Raw genomic sequence first — 24,474 nt, forward strand, 5'->3', positions numbered from 1 at the left:
CAGTACAGCCATCAGCATGCTTAGTAGGAAGTGTTGAGGTATTGTTTAGAAACGAGAATAAATATAAACTCTGGACGCTGTCGTTTGTCCATTTATGTTCGACGTTATCGTGCTTGGGCCGTATTGGTGAAACACGGCTCAAATATTGTCCTGAGCATTCAGAGACTGCAAATTTAATATATTATTGTGAAGTGGCTCATAAAGTGGTGCCAGTGCAGGTGATAATGAGCTTTTCTAGGAGTGTTTAGAAGCTTTAATCTGTTTTTGTGACTTTGCTGTGCGGCAATACAGTGTTTATGTCATGCTTGGGGTGGCGTGCCAGTGCCACATTAGAGACTTCTTTCATGTCCACATAGCTGCCGCCTCCTCTTCTGCTCTCTGCTCTCTGCCTCTTTTGTGGTCTGCAGGCTGCTTGACACCCAACTTCTGAGGCACAAATTATGTCTGTGTGTCTGTATTGGCTCACTACGGAGAAGATATGCAGTGTATGGTGGATCGCCAGAACCAGGGTCTTCCCCCTCTTTTGCCATCTCTCACACCCCCACATGGAAATACCCCTTGTGCTCTTTCAATTTCATTTTTCTCTGTATTGAGGAGAAGGCCTAGTGAGGAACACCAGCCACCCCCTTCTTGGCACTGCACATTAGAAGGAAAACTCCCTGCTTGTCAGATGAGGGGGAATTTTTTTGATTGTGTAATGAGCTCCATATCCCAAATGGGAGGCCTGGAGTTGCACAGCTTGGCCCAATAAAAGGCTGGATGAAAAGCCGGGTAGCATCCTCCTGCCGTTTAATGGATGGGATCCCATCCTGCGTGTGTATTTTTTTCACTAGCTGTGCCGCTTTGCACCCTACCTTTCGCCCTTTTTCAAAAGTGCTTCATGTCAACATCCATCTATCAGCAACAGGACAGGCACTGGCCCTTATGCTGGATGCTCTCCAATTCACACAGACTTTAATATTCAAGTCGAATATTTTCACCTCAGGCATGTTTCCCGTTTCACCTTTGCTTTAATGGGAAATTTGAAGGGCAATATCTTTTGATATTTTAGTAACTGTTTAAAAAAAGTTCCTTTACATCATTGCTGAAACTTTTAAAATTGCCAGCGTTATGATCTTTCATTCCTGTGGTGATTATATATGCTCACCTCTCTATAATGACTCTGTATTTACACCTTGGTTGATTATATATAGACAAAGCCAGCGATCAGCCGGGTACTGTCAGACTGATAGCCATCATCATGTCTGGCTGAATGATACATAGGCAAGCTGATCTACTGGTTTAAGATCTTCATCCTCTGAGAACACTGTGACCCAGTGTGGTTTTGAATTGACACTAGCAGCATGAGAAAGCTGAAGGAAGATTGAACAGCTATGAGATGCGGAGGATGTCATTACCCTGCCACGTAGGCCCAGAGTTTCATCAAACTGGCAGGCAGGGAGGATAGAGCTTAATACGCTGCCCCACAGAGCTGGCTGGTATTACACGGCAGGTGGAAGGGAAAGTATCTCGTGACTGAAGATTACATGCCCACTGGATAGACTTAGAGCGACTGTGTTAAAGCTGCCCCTTCTCAGGTCTTGTATCTCAGAGTTTTCATTAATATCTGACACCCTGAGGTAAGTAGTTCAATATTGTTTCAAATGGTGGGGTAGAGATTAACTCCTTTTAAATCAAACTGTTACCGTGTTATGGTTTATTTCACTTTTATAACGTCTCAGCCTTTTCTCATATTATGATCTTTACTCCTATGAATGTCACACAAGCATTCATTTTTGATGTTCTGCAGTTGCTGATTTTTACAACAGGGTCATAAAAATGCATGTCTGTAGCTTAGAGAGCAAACCACAAGGACTTATGGCATGTCTCTATCACGTTGTTTGTGAACCTATGGCCTCTCAGCTGCAATCATGAATCAAGCCTAGCTTATGTTGTCCCAGTCTCTGTGGTCAGTGATTGTTCTTAGCCTGACCACTTCATGTTGTCCAGCCTCTCAGATTTCTCTTGTTTCCCCTGCCCTGTACCACGTTATCCTCCCCCAAATCCTGGTCAAATCAGGTCACGTTCATCCCAGATTTCTTACTGTTCCACAGTGGTACCTCAGATTCTGGTCAAATATCCTCCCTGTTTTCATTTGTACATTATTTCTGTCTGGGCTTGAAGGAATATTCCGAAAGTCCTAGAATGGAGAGAGTGAGTCGTGCTGCTTATGCAAAGAGCATCACCTCTGAGCTCAGAAGAGTACAAGAGAAAAACAGATGGAGAAGGGATCCGGTGGAGGAGTGTGGTGTAGTGTGGTATGGTCTGGATTGCTTGGCTGGCTGCCCGTCTGGGACTGAGGACTTCTCGCTTCCCCGCTGGTCTCTGGCTCAGAGGTCTGGTCACATTCAGCAGCTAAACCGCATTTGTCTCAGGCCCAAATTGCACTCACATCACTGATCCGCATTCACCAGAAGGCTCTTGGGAAGAAACTCAGCACTGATATGGGCTTATTAAACCTCACAGTCAAGATTTCAGTTCACGAAAGCCGCCCTGGGAGAAGCCACAGGAGTTTTATGTTTCAGATTATTCACCACCATGTAGATTGCATCCCTGCTGTTAGGGTATCAGGGAATACTTCAGTCTGATAAAGATGAACACAGCAAAAATATTATTGAGGAAGATAAAACTACACATGTTTAAGCACACCAAGTATATTATAATAGCAGATATTACCCAGTAGTGTTGGAGGACAAATACTTGTAGTCCTGACACTCAGTTGTCAAGCAAGCCCTGAGGCACTGCGTTCTGTCTCAGCGGGTGTGAACACAAACATGCTGGTGTTGAGTGCGTGAGCCGTGCCACGTCTGGTGCGATGGGATCACTTCCTCCTCAGAACTGGGGGCCTACTGTCAGCATGACCCATGCTTGTTAACCTCTGCCACACAGGGTCAACAAGAAAACAATCCCATAGAGCCCTGTGTGTGTGTTAGAATGTGCCTGTGAGGGCACGCTCTTTTTCACAGGTGTCCAGTGGGTGTTAAGCATCTTGGAGCCCATTTGGCATGTGTGGCCGTGGGTCAAAGGGGTGGGGAGGGTTAGGAACACATGCCCAGCATGGTGGGTTGAGCAGAGGGTGGGGCACAGAGGCAGGTGCCTATGGGAGATGAGCACTATGCTGCTTCTTTGACTGGGGTGATTGGGTTAATCGTGGGGTGAGTCGTCATGGCCCCGAGGCACAGTGCAGCTGAGGGGGGTCAGGAGAGAGCACAGAGGAGGCACGCCACTCAACAGTCTTGTTTCCGGGTTGGAGATCTGTACTTCTCCTCCCAGCAGACATCTTGATTTACTCACACACACATGTATGGCACACATGGTTATCAGAACTGATGACTTTTCTTTTATCTCACTATTTATCTTTGGCTCAAATTTGTGAAAATGCAGCTGTGCAAATCCTCATGAAATCCTTTACAAATAAGGCATGATCGGTCCAAAACAAGTTGAGACTGTGATTATAATTAGAGGTCATGATTTGTGTGCTGTTACATTAGTGAAGAGTCTGGCCTGTTCTGTTTGCAAGCTTGTACAGCAGATCTGTAAGCTATTAGTGTGAATGCAGCCAGGGCTTGGGGTTCAAGATGGGTCATTGAAGGGGTGGGGGGGTGAGGTTTTGGCAGATGACAGATTTTTCTTTGTCTCTATACAGAGGATGAAGAGGAGGATGAAGATAATACAGAGCCCAAATCAGGCCTGGAGTCAGACCAGAAGGAGGATGAGGAGAATAAGGATGCAAAAGAAGGTAAAACAGGGTTGTATATGTATGTGTGGAGGGTACAAACTTTTGGTAAAAATGTTCTTTCTTCATGGAAAGTTGAACTAACAATTCCTTTGTCATTCAAGTGATTCAAGTCATGAGAAGGGTTGCTAGGCAACCTGAAATATTTGATATAGAGCAGCTAGGTAACTGGGGTCTGTTTTACTAGCTAACCATTAAATCTGTTTGATTTAAAGGTAAAGGTGGTATTAGAGAGACAAAATTGTTAAATTACCGAGAAAGAATTTTTATATTACTAAAATGACACTGCTAAACATATTTCCATAACATGAACAACGTTCAGAAGACAGAAGTGGTGTGATGAACTTCTGAAGTGGTAAATAGCACAAGTACAGTATATCCCATTTATATGGAATCTTCTTGTAAACAAAGTGAACATGAAGTTAGTTTTTATACTGAACAGCATATATTCAGTAAGCATCCTTTATACACATGAGATTTTTGCATGACTGTTTTTCAGATACACTTTTGTCATCCTATTAAGAAAAAAAAAAAGAATTCATTCATACTTGCTATTAGGATCAGAAACTCTTTAACTCCATTAAACAAGTGTATTTTAAGGAGACATTTGGCATTTATTTATAATCTCTAATGTTTAAGCGCTTTACTCTGTAACCTAACCTGATTTTTTTTGTCTTACTTGGTTTAGAACTTACTTGTTTTCTGGCATCTTCAACATTAAATGTAACTATAAATTGATAATAAGTGTGATGGGCTGGACTTCATTGAACAAAATAATTTAATTCAGATGCAAAACTTTTAATTTTTTGTAACAAAAGAGGTGAACTTGATGTAAAAGCAGAGATTAATAATTGTACTAATTTCTATTTAACAAAGTTTTATCTTGATGGTATCCTTGGACCCTGACCTGTTTCTTCTTGACTGAGGATACGTTTCCCATAGAGACAAGGCACTTTTATAAGCTGCTCTGGATAAAGGTGTTTGCCAAATGTAGTGAATGTACATGTAAGATTAACCTTTAGTGAATTTTAGTCCAATGCCCTGTCACTGACATGCCACTGGTAATAGAGACCAATAGAAACATAAAGTAGGTGAATTAAAAGATATTAATAACATTTTCATATAAATAACACGCTGCTGAGCTGGATGTTCGTTTCATCTACATCACACCAATTTTAGCGGAGTGTCTCACAAGTTAGGAATCTCTCAGTCACCAAACAGGCTCATTGGAGCATTGCGTGGTTATTCGCGTGTGACCCCTGCCGCCATATCAGATACCAATCTCTATGGCCAGGGGTCCCGCTTATCAGCTCACAGCATTGTGGGTCAAGCTCGATTCAAAATTAATGTCACTTGACCCCGGCAAGTGGACTTCAAAGGCTGCATAGAGTGCATTCTTTGTACGTGTGTATTGAGTAAATAAGTGTAGCAGGCTAAGGAGAGGCCTTGTCGGGGCTGTGCTGCGAGAGCGCATGGATGCTTTGACTCCACTGGGACTTTGATCAGGCCTTCGTCTTCCTTATGAGTAGTCAAAAAAAGAGGGCCATGAGAATCAAGTGGACCGAGATCAAAGTGAAGGGCCTCTAATGGTCTGGGAGAAAATGGAGGAACCCAATAACATCAAAAAAAAAATAAGGACGAAATAAGTGACCACATAGTCATTACAGAGAAATGGACTTGGGGATTTTGGGTGTGCGTTGATATATTTATTTCTTTATTCACTTATTTGTGTATACTTATTTACTTTCTTTGTAGTTTTCGATTTAGCACGATATCGTTGTTACTACTGTTATCTGTTATGGTGTCTGCAAATAAGAGTTATTTGCTATCCAGCTTTTGTCTCTTTTGCTAATCTCATTTCTTTTTAGTTTGATATATTTTTTGCTATTTTTCTGTGTGTGTGTATATATATATATATTCAGTAAGTGTGTGTGTGTGTGTGTGTGCCTGTGCTTTAGGCCACCCGCGGGAGCTGACGGAGGAGGAGAAGCAGCAGGTCCTGCACTCTGAGGAGTTTGTGATCTTCTTTGACCGCAGTATTCGTGTGATGGAGCGAGCTCTTGCTGAAGATTCCAACATCTTTTTTGATTACAGTGGCCGAGACCTCGAGGATAAAGAAGGGTAAAGAAAGGCGTGCATGTGCATATGTGTGTTCACAAGCGTGCGTGTGTGTATCCGATGACTCATAAGTTTGGACCCTTGCACTGCTCTTCTGCATTCTTCAAAGTAATGCTCTCATTCATGCACAGCCTCTTGTTCACATTGGATCATTATTTCAAACATGAACTCTTAAGATGTTTCTGCAGATAGCACAGTAAATTGCACAGTGAGCTTCAGGAGTACGTCTGATAGCAGGTCATTATGTGGTATAGAACTGTAGATTTTGAAATTAGTGGATTTTTCTAGTGGCATGTGTAGATCTTTACTATTCCAGTGAATTGGTTATGTGTCTATCATTCTCTCTATCTCTCTCTGTCTCAGGGACCTGCAGGGAGGGTCAATTCTGTCCTTTAATCGTCTGTTCTATGATGAGCACTGGTCTAAGCACCGGGTCATCACCTGTCTGGACTGGTCTCCTCAGGTAGACACCTCAGCCTCTGACCTCTCATACCTGTCAGCACTTCTTCATTTCATCCCACAGGGGAATCTTCCCTCTCACATCTGCACATCTACACACTCCTGCTTTCTTTTTATTTTGTGATTACTCTTCTGTACCTTTTTTCTTACATCTCAATGCCTTTAAGGAATACTCCAGTCTGTCTACCTGACCTCCACTCACTGCATCTGTACTGTCTATCTGATTACTAAAGACAACGTGTTTGAAGTGTTTCTCTGTGCAGACAAAAACCTATTACAAGTCTAAGAGCAGTTACTTCATTTTGTTAAACACTGAACAATGAGGTCTCCAACTAGCAGGCTTTCAGCTGAGGACCTAGCGAAGTATTTTAGTGGACCGGAACACGAAAAAATACTGTAGCTGAGCATTCAGTGTATAAAACAAACCAGGCAAACTGCAAAACATGAACCAGCATGGCTTCTGTTGTGGTTTATTCAATAACATGCATTTATGTAAATTATTGAGCTGAAGGCTGCTCTTCAGACCAGAGACTAGCTCTGTGGCTGGAGATACTAGCTCAGAAAGAGTAGCTGTTTCACAGATTTTCATCGATTTTTCATTTCTTTTACTTGTCTGATAAACAAAGTGAACACATCTCTCTCAACTGATGAGACTAATGTTTAAGATGAATGATCAGAACAATGTGTTTATTCCCCGCTTAAAGGAACAAAATCCATGAGTCAGAAGTGGTAACACGAAGCACAGTTGTGGAAAAAAAAACATTAATCACGCACATCAGATTTACTTTGTGTCTTGAACTCATGTAGCCAAGAACTAATCACGAAACCTGACTACTGTTTGTAAATGTGTAAGAAAGAAATTTTATAAAAACTAGACCTTAACAAATTTTAGTTGACTTGCACTGGTTTGTGACATAAACAGTTTCTTTATACATTTATCCATCTTTTCCACACTGGAGCGGGTCATTAAAAAGCTATTACAGTTGCTTATGCACTTCTGTGTGTACTTTAAGCTGACCATGCTAGTCACCATGAAAAAGTAGTTCCTTAACTAAAATTGTAAAGAGTTATAAATTGTAAAGAGCCTAATTGCTTAAACCCCTGGCTTATTCTATTCAGAAGAATAGCAGATTGTTTATGAGTAAGAGTAATTACACTGAAACTAATAAGGTATGAGATTAGAAGAGCAAAGAGTTTGATAAATAGACGTCTGAATGTGACGACAGGTTTCAGGTATTTAAGGGATATGGGAACTGTACAAATATCCTTAAGTGAAGACGTTATAATGGTAAAAAAAAACAAAACAAAACATTCAATTTGCTTAAATGTTTGTTGATGTCTCAGCAAGTTCCCTTGTAAAGTTCCCTGGATTAAACAGGTTGTCTGTTCTTTTCTCAATATATGAAAATGTGTCAACATGATTGTCTGTGGTAATTGCACATTTGTGTGACAGTCTGGGAAAAAAACGTTCTGTGGTGAAATTCTGGCAAACAGTCAGATGAAAAATTGGGTTTTGTTCAAAATTGTTTTTTCTATCTGTGACATTTTGACACCCCAGCTTTAAGAAAGCATAAATATATTTCACCAAAACCCAAATGGAAATGTTTTTATTTACTTTTTAATCATGCCTAAGCTTTCATCCTGCAAAGGTCATGTCGGTGAGGAGAATGCTCGAACTATGCTCATGGTTCAGACACAAAAGATAAACATATTTCTGAACAGGAAAGTGTATAGGTATAAATGTAAGGCATATACTGTACAGTATGTATCTATATATGGTAGATACATTATATACAGTAAAACATTCCACCATGTGAAGGGTTTAACAATTTGTCAAGGCATGTATAATATATATGAATATAATATTTCTCTCTCTCTCTCTCTCTCTCTCTCTCTCTCTCTCTCTCTCACTCTCTCTCTCACTCTCTCTCTCCCTCTCTCCACCTCCAGTACCCAGAGCTGCTTGTGGCTTCTTATAACAACAACGAGGATGCTCCTCATGAGCCAGATGGTGTGGCTTTAGTGTGGAATATGAAATTCAAAAAGACCACGCCTGAGTACATCTACCACTGCCAGGTGAACACAACTCCCACATTACAAGTGTATGCAATTCTGTTAAACTCTGGAATACTAAATAAGAATAGCCAGAAATGTACCAAGAAAGAAAGAAAGACACAGCATGTCCACCTTTGGTGTATAAAACTGCCTCCAAATATTTAAACAGTTTTAATTAAAAAAAAAAATCACAAGGGGGCAAAAGTTTTGCACTCGACTGTACAATGGCTGTTTAATGCCTATGGAATGCGGCTCTTTAAATTACAGCATGAATGAGGGAAATACAAAGGAAAGTGATGTTTAATGGCTCGCATTGCTTGGAGAGGAGCCGATGAGCAGAACGCGACGTGCCGGAAAATGTCCAATTCATTCGGAACAAAAAAAAGCACTAAAATCTGTGTGTGAAAAGCACGGGGTAGGTTTTGACGCTAATTATAAAAAAAACCAGATGAAGTGCGAGAGACGACCGAATAAGCAAGTCTACAAGGCGGCAGCCTGGTGCGAGGCTCTCCACACTCCTACAAGAGCCAGATATTATAGGGATATTTCTGTATAAAAAGATGTGGCCTACCACTTCCTAATCCTGCCAGCCACATATGTTTGCCCACCCACATGGACTGCCTTCACATGTGCCGCACCGTTTCCTACGCCCTGTGTGTCTAACACACACATCACACACGTGTAAACACACAGAGTACTACACACTCCTGTAAGCACCCGCGGAACGTTTTTAGCCATCATAAATATGCCTCGTTTCATTTTCAGGCTGGGATTTTAATACGTTGCAGCAGTAGTTTTCACATGTTATCACATCACTGCATTATTTCATGAGCAGGATTTTTGCTGTAATTAATTGCAACCCGTTTTGAAAAATGCGTATGGTTTTCTAAATGGCTTTACTGTTACATTATCTGAGTTGGCATTTTATGGTTGAGAAGCAGACTTTTTTTAATCAAAACCAGTGTTCTTTTTGAATTACGGTTTCTGCCTGTACTGATCACACCAGAGGAAGTTTCAGTGTGGTGAGCATGGCTCAGTGAGCGTTTGAGTGATGATGCTCATAAAGGTTTGATCTGTACATCTCCGTGGTCACTAACTGGTGTGTCTGCACCTCTCTTTCATTCTGACCGCTCACTATGATGGCAGAAATGACGGGAGCAGGCGAGGAAAGAATGGGGGAGAAAGGAAACTAAACGCAGTTTCACCTCTGTTACTGTGGCCTGGGCTTTCGCCAGAAGTCTTCTGTGTGGAGACAGAAATAAAGAAGCGTGGGGGAGAGAAGAGAAAGGGGGGTTGAGGTTGCAGAACGAGAGATGATTTCAATTTCCAGTCGCTCGGCACGAGGCAGCAGCGTTCTGCTGTTTGGCTGCGGATGAAACGGCTCTGGGTGATCTGCACAAACATCGCTTTCCTCCGTGGCCTAGACTCTTCACCAGAGGCGTTTGGTGCTCGTTAGGAAGGAATCAGATGGAGCTTAATGTGTGAGCATGTTCTGCTGTTAAACCCACCAAAACCACACTATTCCTCCCCTGCTCCCTGAGAAGCAGCCTGAAAAAGCCTCATCCTCAACCTCTCTTCAATCCATTTCACCTCCGCCTGTCATGGCTTCCTTGCTTTTGACGAGCCTCAATGCAAGTAGCCAAAAACCTTGAGTAAAAATACTACTGTTTAAAAAAATGCAGATATGTATTTTTGTGATCATGGCACAACCACAAAAAATAAAGCATAACATTATGGCATTATGTGTTCTTGATATTTTTTGTGACCATCTCTGCAGGTGGTAGTGAAGCCTGACAAACAGAGGCACAGTTATAAAAATAGGCAGCATTTGTATAAATATTCTCAAGTCCATTGTCAGCTAGTGAGTGCAGTGTGAATTTCATTATGAGATACAATTTAATTGCATGCCAAACATAATATCAGGCTAATATCAGATCTAAGTGATACATGAGATAATGGGAAAGAATGATTAGAGACGGTGAATGAGGCTCGAACATCTTTATCATTCAAACAGGTTGCAGTTGTAGATGTTTCTATATAAAGTGATTTTTTTATTTTTATTTGCACTAATGGGGTCACAACAGTACAGTAACATTAACTCTACCATTAATACCGTTATACGGTACTAATAGATTTCCAGTATCACACCAGCACAGCATAGTCGAGTGCAAAGTCTGCATGGTTTTTCTGTGGTCAATACAAATTTAATTCCATGATGGTAAAATTAAATAGGCTGTATACTACAATACATGAGACAAAATCAACTGAAGACTGTAGTCTGAAAATAGTTTGTTTGCGGTCACTGGTTTCATTTTGGACCATGTAAATAGCAACTGAGCACAAATGGGGAAAGAAATTCTTATGTCTGACTAAATTAGCAATGTAATAAGTTCATGTTACAAATTTAAACTTGTTTAATGACTCATGTGAAAGTGTAGCTAGTCATCCAGAAAACTCAGTAAGAGAACAATTGTGCCGAAAAGACTACGTTACCTACACAGGGTCAGATTTGCATTTGAGAGCAAGCAGTAGTGATGATGATGATGATGATGATGATGATGATGATGGTTGCATGACTCATGTGTATTGAATGGGTTTATAATATAATTTTCACCCGAAGTGAAAATGACTTTTAATGACCGTTAAGGTCCTTTCTCAACATTGGCAGCTTGGTTGTACTGGGATTTATAGTCTTTACTCTAATAATTAGTCCAGGGCCACCACGACAACAGTCTATATATAGAAAATATAAATGAATGATGCTGGAGAACCTATGTAGTTCACCACATGTACAAAAGAACACCATTTGAGATTCAGCACCTTTCTGTCTTTAAATTTAATTGGTAAATAAAAACTAATATCTCTTATGTCCCTTCTGTTACAAGTACAATTTATGGTTAATTTTGATTAAACTGTTTCTCACTTTTTCAACATCTTATTCTTCCTCTCAATGCTTCTGACTTGTCTTTGATGTGAAGTCTCTCACTCTGGTGTCTGTGTGCTGTTCTCTTTTAGAAGCCAGAGTTCAGTTCACTTTGGCACATTTCTGCACTGGTTTTGGACTGGTCATGGATTATTTCTGAATGACTTTTGCTGGGTTCAGGACTGGCTGTGCTGTGCAGCACTGTGGTCTGGTGTGGTGGGTCTCTCTCCACTCTCCACGGCTCTCTTGGGCCCTTCGCTATGGCGGCTCTCCAGTAACATCACATGGCCTTCTCAAGTGGGCTGCCACTAGCCACATCAAGAGCGCACCCTGAAAAGCACTGGTGCTGCTGCAGATACTGTTAGCTGTGCTCCCCCACCGCACTGTTTTTATTGCTATCTTTCATGTCTTTTGCCCAGGATGACTCAGGGTGAAGCCCTGCTGGATGCCAGAGGTTTTGGGGAAGGGTTCCTGGTTAAGGGGGAGATGTATTTGTAGGAGTTAGGAGAGTGGCCTGCTCTAAATAATGGCAGAGGATAGAGCTGCTTTTGGCTCACAACGAGCTTTATAGAAATGCCTCAAAACCACACACAGCTCACAGAGAGGAAGGGCAGAGACCTCCACTCTGACGTCTGTTTATTGCACACCCATATAGCTGTATATAGGCTATATATTTCTGGTGGCTAATACTGCTGCTGTTTGGGATTATGAGAATTAGACATGCTCTGGTGGCAAAATGTGACCTTTTGTCTGCAGAGAGAATTGCAGAACTCTAAAAGTTTTACACTTTATCTATAATGAGCCCATGTGTATTAAAATATTCTGAAATTTAAATGGACCTGTTCTTAGTTGTTGGTGGCACTTGATTTTTTTAAAAGGTCTGTGGCCTGGAGAAAGCTTTTTTGTCACATTGTCTTTATTAGAGTTATACGATTACTCTACTGTCAATCATAGGTACACTAGCCAATCAGATTCCAGGTTTGTTTATGTTGGTTACTACTAAGTGCTGCTAACAATAAACTCTTCATTATGAGCTTAATGTTAAAGATAGTATGCGCTTAAACAGGACCTTACACACGTGTGAGCACAGCTGTCGAGAATAAAGAGCAGCAAGTATACAAAAATTAGTGCAAAGTGCCTTGAGACTCACAAGCAAAGCATAGACCGATGTTAAGGATGGCAAAGGAAGCAAAATTGTCTCAATGCTCATTGCTCGCTGAACTGAACTGCTCTCATGTGGGACAGCTTTTGTAAAACACTCAGCACTACCTCTGTATGTGCACAGCTCACAGCACCTGGGATTCATTTTTTGAGCATAAGTTACTTGCTTTGCTGTAGTTTCTCCTCTTGATATATTCTCAAGGCAATTATTCCTGAAATACCTCCAGATCTGTCGTTGTTTTGTGATTATTAGCCTTGCTCCAAAATATAGAATCACCTGGAATCGGATGTTGATCTCAAAGCATTGTTAATGAGTATGAGAGGGTGAGCATAAGTAAATGAAGTAAAGCCTACTTTCATATTTGGTTAATAAGGTATTAAATTCTATTTGAAGTATCACTGAGAAACTGTTCGAGGAGTAAATGTAACATTATAATACCTGTAGACCGTAGACATGGTAATGTCAGTAAAAAAACCTGTCCGTAATTACTGAAACTGTTCAACGGAAGGGCAAAGTTCTGTTTTGCATATGTTCATTTGTGCAACACATGGGTAAAATTGATTCCCATCATTTTATTGGACTGATATTGGATTGCAACTGTGAGCGCTTGTTTTCTTTTTTTTTTATACATCCGGATGTTTTACTTTAATGTTTTACTGTCCTGCGAGAGTAAAATAATGAACTAGCAAAAGAATGCAGAGCGAAAAACTTGAGTGAGGGAGGATGAGGCAGGGAAAGAAAATGACTGCTCACGTTCACTGGCTTTCTTTTCTTTCTTCTCTGAAAGGCAGATATGGTATTACACGGCCTCCGCCAGCGACCGCAGAGTGACAAAATCTGTGCGGTGTCATTAGAAAAGAAAAAGAGCGAGAGAGCGAGGGATGCTGGTCGAAGATGGAGAACTGCATCTGGAGCTGATAAGCTCTGCTGGGAACCATATGATTGTGGTAGTGAAGGAGGAGGCGGTAGATTTGTGCTGGTGAATGTGCTGTCTGTTGCGCACTCGTCCCCTCCCAGTCTCCCTCCCTTTAACAAAGAGCGAGCACAAAGGCAGGAGTGTTTCCTTCTGTGATCCCTCTCTTCATGCCATCTTTCATCATCGGGTAGCTGTGTGTATTATTCTATAGCGAACACTTCCCATTAATATAAAACCTCATCTGACAGAAATATGTAGACCTGGTGAAGTGTGGCTTGAAGATTAAAACAGTTGGCTGCTGCTAGAAGATGAAGGCAGCTATTTTTCTCTTGCTGCCATTTAAATTCAGCAGCACAGCAGAAACGTGCTGTGAGATTGTGTTTTTATTGAACCTGTCAGTTTGAATATCATTACTTGATCTTGACTTCACTGAACAGAGCCTCTAGCTGAGGGTGCAATGTGAAATGGACCATTTGACTCGACTCTTTGAATTTCAATGACCAAATAGGTTTAAAAAAATGCCACAGCTGAGATATCAGCACAAACTAAGGTACATTTATGCCAGGTGATGTAAAAGTTTTCTGCTTAAGTAGTCTCGCTTTAGACTTTTTAATGGCTGTTAAAAGTCTACAGTACATTTCCTATGATGACACAAGTAACAGACTATAATCCAGGGCCTAATTTCCTATTTTGCAGGATCAGGAAGTGCTTATACCAGGGCAAATTGGGCTAATCCCAGTAGCGCAATCGTTACATGTGCAAAGCACTGAACCTCGTGTTTATTGAGATTTCAAGTAAATCTATGGAGTTAGACAGATGGTTCCGCTAGTTAAGATGAGGGGCCAGATAGGGTTTAATGCTTGGCTCTCCATATGGTGTAAATATTCAGGCTTTTCATCCTTCAGCATCTCTGCCATGTTTACTTTATGATTTTAAAGAGTTCATATGAGAAGTCACACTTATCTGTGGAGTGAACAAACTCTCTAGATTTATGTGGTGGCAGTAATGAGGAAAGCACATACAATCTGTTTATAACTTCCACAATGTCGTCTGATTATTTATGATAAAAAAAATTAACCAAAGCAGCTGAGTCTGAGCATATGTTAATATCTCCCACAGCCACCCTGGATATAAAGGATATGAGTGTGCTGTGTAAAACAAAATTGGGTGTAAATCATTTAAATGCAATTAATCAACAATTAAAAGAAAGCCAAATTACTTTAATGTGATAATGTGATTATATTTAAATATTTAAAAGCTAATGATTTTAAGTAAAATTTGATTTAAATGTAATATATTTGTGTTTATTAATTGGATTCAGACCTGTAGTTGAACAGCAACTTCCAGTATTTCTACCTGGAGGCCAGACAACAGTCAGTTCTTCAGTAGTGACATTCAGTAACACGTTGTATTTTAATTATTATTAATATATGTGGGTTATTTATTTTTGGTCATGAATTGAATAAACAGGCAATGCAGGTGTATTTCCTTAACATTTAGCCAAAGATTAATTTGTATGCGTTACTCTACTTTATTAACATTCGTTCTGTTGAATTAATGCTGAAGCTCATGGTTTGTTAATGCTAAAACTAATACAGAAAATAATGCTATGAAAGGGAACACTAATATGTGCATAATGATTGTTTGTCCATACAAGTTGGGATGGATTTAATGGGATGTTGTAAATATAGTTAATTTAAAGACACACAGAAACGCACAGACATGCAGCTGAGTGGATTGGTAACTGAGGAAAAGGAAAAAAGTATTTGTTGAGATTTGAAATGAGTATGACGGGGGGCACGGTGGCTTAGTGGTTAGCACGTTCGCCTCACACCTCCAGGGTTGGGGTTCGATTCCCGCCTCCACCTTGTGTGTGTGGAGTTTGCATGTTCTCCCCGTGCCTCTGGGGTTTCCTCCGGGTACTCCGGTTTCCTCCCCCTGTCCAAAGACATGCATGGTAGGTTGATTGGCATCTCTGGAAAAATTGTCCGTAGTGTGTGATTGCGTGAGTGAATGAGAGTGTGTGTGTGTGCCCTGCGATGGGTTGGCACTCCGTCCAGGGTGTATCCTGCCTTGATGCCCGATGACGCCTGAGATAGGCACAGGCTCCCCGTGACCCGAGGTAGTTCGGATAAGCGGTAGAAAATGAGTGAGTGATGAGTGAGTGAAGTGAGTATTTAAAATTCTAAATTTAATTCCAAAGAGTATAAAGTGTGTTTAAAGTTTCGGTCATGAAATTAAATTGAGTGAGAGTACAAGAATTACTATTTTTTATATAATTATTATTATATTTAATATTATTCGAATTACTTATTATATTCGGTTACAGTATAAAAAACACTCAAATTATATTTAAATATAGTTAATACACACAATTATTTCAATTTATTATTTTGTTTACCTCTGATGTCTAGTATTTAGCTGGTATTTAGATTAAAAATTTCTTTACAGTTCAGTCAGATCAAGTCAAGATCAGGCCTACAGAGACCTGGAGGATTAAACTGTGATTATTCGGGATCTAGCTCAGGATTCTGATATTAGCTTTGAGGCCTCAGAGCAGAAAGCACATTGCTAAAGAAGAGGCTTGTGGTAGGGCTGGAGGTCGCAGTTGGCCGTGCCTGACTTCACCGAGAGGAGGTTTTAGGTTACAATACTTCATTAAGTCTTTGATTAATGGCTTCATAGCAGAGTTATTACCCTCTTGTTGTGGTGACCTGGGCTTGTGTTCATTAGTCCAGTAATGAAGCGCAGTCTGAGGGAGCGTGTCCCTGACACATGACTACAGCAGATAGGCTAGAGAGTTTATGAAAGTTTAGAGGCAGAGATTCAGAGAGAGAAAGATGGACTGTCAAAGTATAAGTCAGACTGTAAGTAGTGGGGTTCAGAGGTCAGGCCTCAGGCTGTTATTGAAATGGTGTTTAGGTGCTGCAGTGCCCTGCTGTCACTCAGCATTAACACATTACTGATCACTAATCGCAGAGCATAAACAAGCATTTCAACATGTCCACTAATCAGAGCACTCATAGTGGCATAGAGAAGAATTACAGATTTATTAAGTGAAATGTTGCCCTGTAGTTTATTGAAATTTGGCATGGTGCGGTTTGGCCTTCTTAATGATTCAAGACATTTTTTCCGTCCCTGTCCTACATGTCCCATAATCTTGTGCATCTGTAACACTTCCACACTTGGCATGGAGAAAATTAGCATTTGGAAAACATTGTCAGAATCCAGAGCTGGGATTTTCAACCACTGTGCCATGAAAGATCATGTGTCATGGGAAATGATTACATTTCAATTATTCATTTACTGCAAATAAATAATGACTAATTACCGTCCCATGTCAGTGGATGGCAGAAGGTAGCGCAAAAAAAGACCCAGTCAATTAATCGAATTAGTGATGTGTGTCAGAGGTGGAGGTGAAAGACATATATATTTTAAAAGGAAAAATGCAGAATCCAAACTGGGACCTAGACAAAATTCTAACCCAGATGGAGTGCCTAGTATGGATGCTGTCCAAAAGAAAGCAAAAATGGTGAGCTCGAGGCAATACAGTTCCTGAACACATATCAGCTTTGTGTTCATCTAAACGTGCTCGGGTTTCACACAGAGTGAGTATAAACAAATTAAGAGCTTAAATTGCCATTATATATATCGCATTAGTATAGTGGGTCATTTTTTAACATTTAACGTTGCCAGAATGACACAGGATTTTAAAAATGTGTTGTGGCTCAAAAAGGTTGAAAAAAACAAATGTTTTTTTTACACAAATGTATTGCAAGTTTTCAATTAAGATTATATTTCTGACAATTCAAACAATATATTGCACTTCAAAAATAAATAATGCAAGGTGCTTTTTCAGTTTGTCCCTCTAGTAGACAGAACTCTTAAGATATTGAAACTTAAAAAAGTGTGTCTTCCTTTTAAAAAAGGTTCCAAGTAGAAGTCCCTCTGGGAGCCAGAAGCTGTAGTTATCCAAAAAAAAAATCTTCAACCCTTATGTGTTCTTTTGGTTTGCTTCTTTTTTGGTTTGAGATTTTGGGGAGGAACCTACAGCATAGTTTCACTATCAAAGAGGTTTTAAGGAGCACAGTTTCTAAGAATGTCCAGTTTAAAAATAAAACTTTCAGAATTCTTTGGTTTATCCCTGGGGGAACCCTTAATATTTGTGTGGAACACTACAATGCTAGATTCAGAAACGATTTCAATAGAACCTCATTAGGAATCTTGAACCTTTGAGGAATCCTTTTTATTTAATCTACGTACATGCTCTTGGAGAAAAAAAGTTGATTGGGTCTGTTTTTGTGGGGAAGCTCATAGAGGCTCTATTTTGAATCTCTACGTGAAAGCATTTGGTTTGGAAAAGGTTCCAAGTACACTCACTTTAGCCATGCTTCTTGCTTGCCTTGCTAGCCTGTAGCCTATGGCGCTGTAATATAATATAATAAAACATTTTTTCCTATAACTATACAGACATCTATTAGGGAAACCTTTTTTTTCAAGCGTAGAATTTTACCTATAGTGTTCAGTGGTTTGTTCCTTTAGACAAACCCTTAATGATGCTAGATAGAACCCCGCACTAGTGAGTTTACCTTTGGAAAAGGCTCTCATTGCTTACAGATTGCTACTGAATCTGCAAGTCACTGACTTGATAGATTGCAGAAGCACCAGCAACTAATATTGATTATGCTAATATATGTAATGTGCTCATATGCGTAAATTCACTATATATATATATTTTTTACATAGAGATTGAACATCAACACTTGTGTCTTATTATACTCAAGCTTTAAACAGTTTTCTCTGGGTGTCCTGTGTGCATATTTTGATGGCCAATTCTTCAGCTTTATTTTTATCCCTCCAGCTTGGTTTATTTTAAGTCCATTTTAAAATGCCGCCTTACGTCTGAGGCTGCTCTCATGTCTTTGTAAGCCATATTTTTTTAAATGGGAGAAAAGGAACGAAGAGAAAGAAAAAGCATGTTTTCTTTTTACTCTGGTTTGTTTTCCAGTCACTTTAAAATGAACTCTGGTTGCATGACTTGGCGGCCGCAGCTGGTGCGGTGAAACAGGGAGACAGCAGACGACTGCAGAGCGCTAAGAAAACAAACTGGTCGCACTTCAGTCTCAGTGCAGACCCACTTTCACTGAAGTGGGGAGGAAATAATTGTCCTGTGGAGCTAATTGACAAAAAATATAGAGCAAAGCGATGCAGGGTTGATCAGAACTGTAGTTTAGCCTGGTGAGTCTTATTGAGGTAATTCATATAAATGTCTGAAAGCATAAGCTAACTTTTCATTTGTTGGGCATTCATGAGGAACGGAAAGCCCAATAAAAGTGAAGAGAGTGGGGAAGTTCAAGACCAAGGCTGTCACAACAAAAGCCACGTTTCTCGCTCCACTGCCCGCTGCTTATGGTGCTGTAATCTAAAGCTTCTGTGCCTACAATTGCCTCTATTGTTACGTTCTTCACCCAAAACCCACCCCTGCACGTGATCTTTAGATGAACTCATCAGCATCGTGCCCCCTCTCTTTCTATCTTTCTTTCTCATTCACTCTCTATCTTGTCTTAATTATCCTGTCCTTTCTTCTTCTTTCAAGTCTCCTGTGGTGTCCGTGGGCTTTGCTCGTTTCCATCCTAATCTGCTGGTGGGTGGCACGTACTCAGGGCAAATTGTCCTCTGGGACAACCGCAGCCATAGGAGAACCCCAGTCCAGAGAACGCCACTCTCTGCAGCTGCACATACTGTAAGAACACACCTTGTATTTACCTCACATTTTTAGACTAATATTTCTGAAATTAAGTGCTACCACACTATGAAACTTAATTCATAGGGAGGATTTTAACTTGATATCAGATTTTTTAGAGTCAGAGGTAGAGCCCACAGAGGTGCATAGGCCCCATTGTGCTGCTGTGCCACACGCATGGCCTCTGAGTGCAATGCATGCTGAAGGTTTAAACTCCTGAGTCCTCAATAATGAAAGCTTGTGTCCCAACCTCATACTCAACAAACTGTTGGTTCTCTCAAAGAGCCCATTGTGGGTGAAAAACAAAAAATAATTTGACAGCAATGTGTCATGCCAAGATTAAGTAAAGTACTGAGTGCTGCACTTGTGTGATAGCTCAAGTCCAGAGCATTCCCATATAGAAGGATGCATTATAGGACAATTCCTTAATCTGTCATAATATATATTAATATATTTCCATGTGCCTTGACCCTTCATATGCTTTTGAATGATTATGAAGCATCCAGTGTACTGCGTGAATGTGGTGGGAACCCAGAATGCCAACAACTTGATCACGGTGTCCACAGATGGCCGGATGTGCTCCTGGAGCCTGGATATGCTCTCCCAGCCACAGGTAAGTTCCACCAACTCAGACCTCTCTGAAGCTGCATTTGGATCAATGAGAGCATATGTGTGCTTTTTACAGTCTTCCCTTTCAATGTGAGAACTGACCTTTAAGCTTTATCACCTGTACCAATCCTGTGCAATCGGTGCCCATATTACAGAAAAGACTTAAGACAAAATAGATAGATTTTTCACAAATTTCTTAATAGAGATGGAGAGTACTAATATCTTAATAATAATATTTTACCTCATCTGTTCTCATCAGCATCTAGCAGTAAATACTTCATCAAAAAGCTTCATAAAACGGAAAGAACCTAGCTGCAATTAAAACCTGGTTAACAAAAATCACATCTTGCTTTTATCATCTTTAACACATTACAAAAAAGGTGTGTGAAAGAGCTTCATTATTCCTTCTTAACCTCAACAAAATCGGTCATATTGGGCCAGCTAACTGCTGCGTCACAACCCCCACAGGCTGGAGATGCTGATAACTGTTTTGACATTAAATTGCAACACACATAATATTGTAGCTGAACACTTCATTTCTTTCTCATAATAGAATAAGAAAACAGGTTCTTGATATTAGAAATAAACCAGCTAACATGAATAAATTATGAAATCATGAATAAATTCTTACTTAGGAATAAATAATAACAAGAATGAAACATTAGCATCAGTATAAATAAGCAGTATTATAGTTAAAAAGTGCCACTGTTTCAGGCCAAATCCCAAATGGGATGCAGCACATAGTTCTGTTGTAGAAGCTACACAGAGACGTAATATTAGCAGCAGTAAAGCCATAATTATACTGCATGGTTGTTGGAAATTGTTTGCTATGTGTTTGCGATATCATGTTTGTTAGATTGATAAAATAGACACATAAAAATAATAAAAAAAAATAATATATGCCATTATGTGGATTCAGTCAGATCTCATTTGGCAAATAAATTGTAGAAACTGCATATTACTACATACTTACTATAAATAGAGATGTTTAGACTATCAGTGTGTTTTTTGCCTTTGAATATGAAGATTTATGAAAAGCTTTTCCTTTTCTAATTTTCTACACATTCTGAGGTCTCTTCTATATCCAGTTCTAACTCAGCATTCAGTCTATTTTCAGTGTTGTTGTGTACGTTACTTTATCATCCAGTTTACTTTCCTGAGGCTTGTTTGTATGTTGCAGGAGAGCATGGAGCTGGTCTACAATAAGTCAAAACCAGTAGCTGTGACTGGAATGGCCTTTCCTGCTGGAGATGTCAATAACTTTGTGGTGGGCAGCGAAGAGGGGACTGTGTACACGGCTTCTAGACATGGCAGGTTAGTGAATCAAACACGCACACGCACATGCTGTACATACAGGGGCAACTTTAGATATTTCAGGAAGAACCATTTAACCAAACCTAATATAACACAATAACATTTATAGTCAGTTTACCTATTTTAAGCTTTAATATCATTGAAAAGCTTGTTCATATTATATACACAGAAAATAACTTAGCTTGTAAAATATGTAAAAAAAGAAAAAAGTAAAATATCTTTAAGATATGCAAATTCAACTATTTTAAAATATTTAAGAATATGTTTTTCCTTTATATTCTGAATTAGTGAATTAGTAATCAAAAAATAAGATGATTAAAGCTATTTTATAGATTCTTGTTTAAAAAAAATAAACATTTTATTTTTCTTGTTTTCTTTATTAGTAAATATGTCAGGAAATAAGTATAATGGTCTTGTATTTGTAATATAATGATCTTATAATAAGCAATATTAGATACATTTTCTTTATTCAAGTTATCTTCACTTGTAAGATGTATTTGTAAGTGTAATCAGTTTATGGATAGAATGTACTGTGTTTCATCACATGATAGAAAAGTTTCCACTCACATCCATTGGACACAAGGGCTTACTGAATAATTTGATACCCTTCTGTAATTAAGTGTTTACTAATCCACATTTCAACACATATATAGACACTATATTGTCACATTACACAGCTCTGTACTGACTGTAATGCTGTGTGGCTTGCAGTAAAGCTGGTATCTGTGAGATGTTCGAGGGCCATCAGGGACCAGTGACTGGCATCAGCTGTCATAGTGCTGTGGGCCCAGTAGACTTCTCCCACCTCTTCGTCACCTCGTCTTTTGACTGGACTGTCAAACTCTGGAGCACGAAGGTAAGAAGAGAGCACGTGCCCTGCTTTTACACTACACTGCCCATGTATGTTGTCCTGGTTAATCACTTCTGCTCATGTCTGTTGTCAAAGCTAATCTATCAAAGACATTTGTATGAAATAGTTCATGATAAGACAAGCAAGTTCTGAAGCTTGGGGCTTTTTATTAGCATGTATATAACTCGTATGAAAAGGAATAGATAAGATGAGGGTGAGTTTGAGTCTCTGTCTACTTCAACTGTACTCATGACAGTACATGACTGTACTCATATATTGCAGTACTATGGCTAGCAAAGATGATCTATTAAACATAAATGTAATACTTGATTATAATACTACTTCATAAATTAAGAATTGTACATGTACATTTGTAAATTTGCTAATTGTACATCGTGATGATGTAAATTAATGTTTAGAATTTAACTTATTTTGTTGTTAAAGAAGCAGTTTGTAAAATGCAGTTGCAATGAAAACAATGACAAACTTTCTCTTTCCCCTAAAATGACAACACTCCTTCAATGGAAACTACATAGGCAGCATGAGTTTCCTTTTAAGGACAAGGGGAAAGGCTCAAAAGGTTTTTTTCTGGCTCAGAGTGGAGCTCATTTCTGGGCTGGAAAAAGGACAAAATCCTGAAATGAAGAAAATCACCAGATTTGATCAGAATCAACAGATTTGTCTAGAAGCATATATTTTATAAAGTCTCTTTAAAAAACATGCTTCTGTATTTTTACAGGTCTTGAATCACTGCAATATTACAACCCACCTTTTAAACAATCAAATGTTACTCATTAAGATATTACACTTTATAAGAAAGGGAAAGAGAGAGGCAGTGGAAAGAGATGGAAGATTGAGAACAGGATTCAGCTCTCTGATTACATCCTGCATACTTTCTTGGTGGGAAGAACACAAGAATTTTAAGAGGAAAAAAAGGAGAACAATAAGGCTGAAAGTGAAGAAAAAGAGAATAATTTGGAGTGGTTAACTAACAAAGAAATCATATAGAGCAGAGCTAGGACTTTAGTCTACCATTCAGATGCATTAATCACTTTATTATATGTTTATAATACTCGTTATTATACACTTTAATTAAATTGAAACGTTGATGTCATTGCAACAAGATTTAGCCATAAAATATACTGTACTTCTGTGCTTTTTGACACGTGAAAACATTCCAGAGATGCTCAGGATGCATAGATGTTATTTTTTCAGAATCCAGGGTGGGTTTCGGGTGGAATTCCCTTTGCCTTTGAGGACAGCCACAGGAATGCTGGCCTGCCTCCCAGGCCTGTATGCCCATGTCTTAGGCCACTTACTGTTTGTTTATCTAAGGCCACCTGAACACAGTGTATCTGTCTGCAGAGTCACATTGGAGTCATTTCCATGTTGATTTGCGACTCATTAAAAAATATATATTAAAATCATTTGGGAACCAAACTGATTGTTTGTATTGAGGAATTGGGTCAGTTCCTGGCAGGTTCCTCCATTATTCAAGAACATTATCCACAAGTAATTGGCTTCATACCCTACTTTCCGCTGTCTGGTTGCTGAATAACCAATGGAGTTCTCTACTTTTGGCATTACTATATTTTATTAGTGCCCTCATAAAGGATAAGAGAGAAAATGAGAGCGCTTCTCACCAGCCCGCCATTCTCTGGCTGGGAAACGTTCACAGTGGCCTGATTTGAACCGATGTCCCACTGTGGCCATGGCACAGCAGCTACTAATGATTATTCTGTCTGTTGAGCATTCCTCAGCCAAAGTTTAGATGGAGACGGCAAGTTTTCTTGGAGGCACGACTTTCTTGGAGTTGAGACGTGCAGTATAGGTATAGTTATATGATCAGTTAAATGTGTAAAGAGTGTAGTATATATGGTTTGATTGGTCAAATTTTTTTCGGGAGAGGGTGGGATTGATCAAACTTTCTACAGAAGGGGTGAGGTTCAAGAATTATATGTGAGATAGTGGGATTGGTCAAAAGTTATGCCGTCTACTTTTTTCTTCTGGAAGAGGTGGGATTGGTTAAAATTTATATTGCAGATTGTGGAATTAGTCAAGTGTTATAGCGAAGAGGTGGGATTGGTCAGACCTTCTGCAGGAGTAGGCAGTATTGGTCAAAATTTCTGCATAATTGATAGCGGCAGGATTGCACACACTTTATGTAAGAGAGGGTGGGACTGGTCAACCTTTCTATGGGCAAGAGCAGTTGGTTAAAATTTTAAGACCTGGAGGTGAAACTGGTCATATTTTCTGTCTACAGCAGTAGGTGGGATTGGAAGGAAATACCTCCAGGAGTGTGAGGTAGTGATAACAGTCTTGAATGACATTCTATGTTAACATATTAACAACATAAACAATTGGATAAGTTCAAAGGTTTGCATCTACCTTTTTCAATGTTATATAAATATTCAGTAATAACTTGTATCCAGTAATGCCCTTTGTCTCCTTTGTCTTTATAATGACCTCTTTTGTATTCCCAATGAGGTGTGCAAACATTTTCACTTAGCTGTGTGTATTATGTAGTTAGGAAAGCTCAAGTCTGGAGAT

General features: G+C 39.5%; 1 protein-coding gene across 2 annotated transcripts in view; it reads left to right on the forward strand.

The window, feature by feature from the left end:
* Nucleotides 1–24,474, forward strand: part of LOC132837543 (cytoplasmic dynein 1 intermediate chain 1) — a 50,905-nt gene that overhangs the window by 19,445 nt on the left and 6,986 nt on the right. For both annotated transcript variants that reach the window (XM_060857263.1, XM_060857264.1), the window contains 8 exons: nucleotides 3,686–3,778; nucleotides 5,734–5,896; nucleotides 6,257–6,356; nucleotides 8,303–8,428; nucleotides 19,005–19,151; nucleotides 19,651–19,764; nucleotides 20,941–21,074; nucleotides 21,786–21,930. In XM_060857263.1, coding sequence (XP_060713246.1) covers nucleotides 3,686–3,778; nucleotides 5,734–5,896; nucleotides 6,257–6,356; nucleotides 8,303–8,428; nucleotides 19,005–19,151; nucleotides 19,651–19,764; nucleotides 20,941–21,074; nucleotides 21,786–21,930 — 1,022 coding nt within the window. The remainder of the gene's footprint in view (nucleotides 1–3,685; nucleotides 3,779–5,733; nucleotides 5,897–6,256; nucleotides 6,357–8,302; nucleotides 8,429–19,004; nucleotides 19,152–19,650; nucleotides 19,765–20,940; nucleotides 21,075–21,785; nucleotides 21,931–24,474) is intronic.

The sequence above is a fragment of the Tachysurus vachellii genome, chromosome 21 (genome assembly GCF_030014155.1).
Source record: "Tachysurus vachellii isolate PV-2020 chromosome 21, HZAU_Pvac_v1, whole genome shotgun sequence".
Lineage (NCBI taxonomy): Eukaryota > Metazoa > Chordata > Actinopteri > Siluriformes > Bagridae > Tachysurus > Tachysurus vachellii.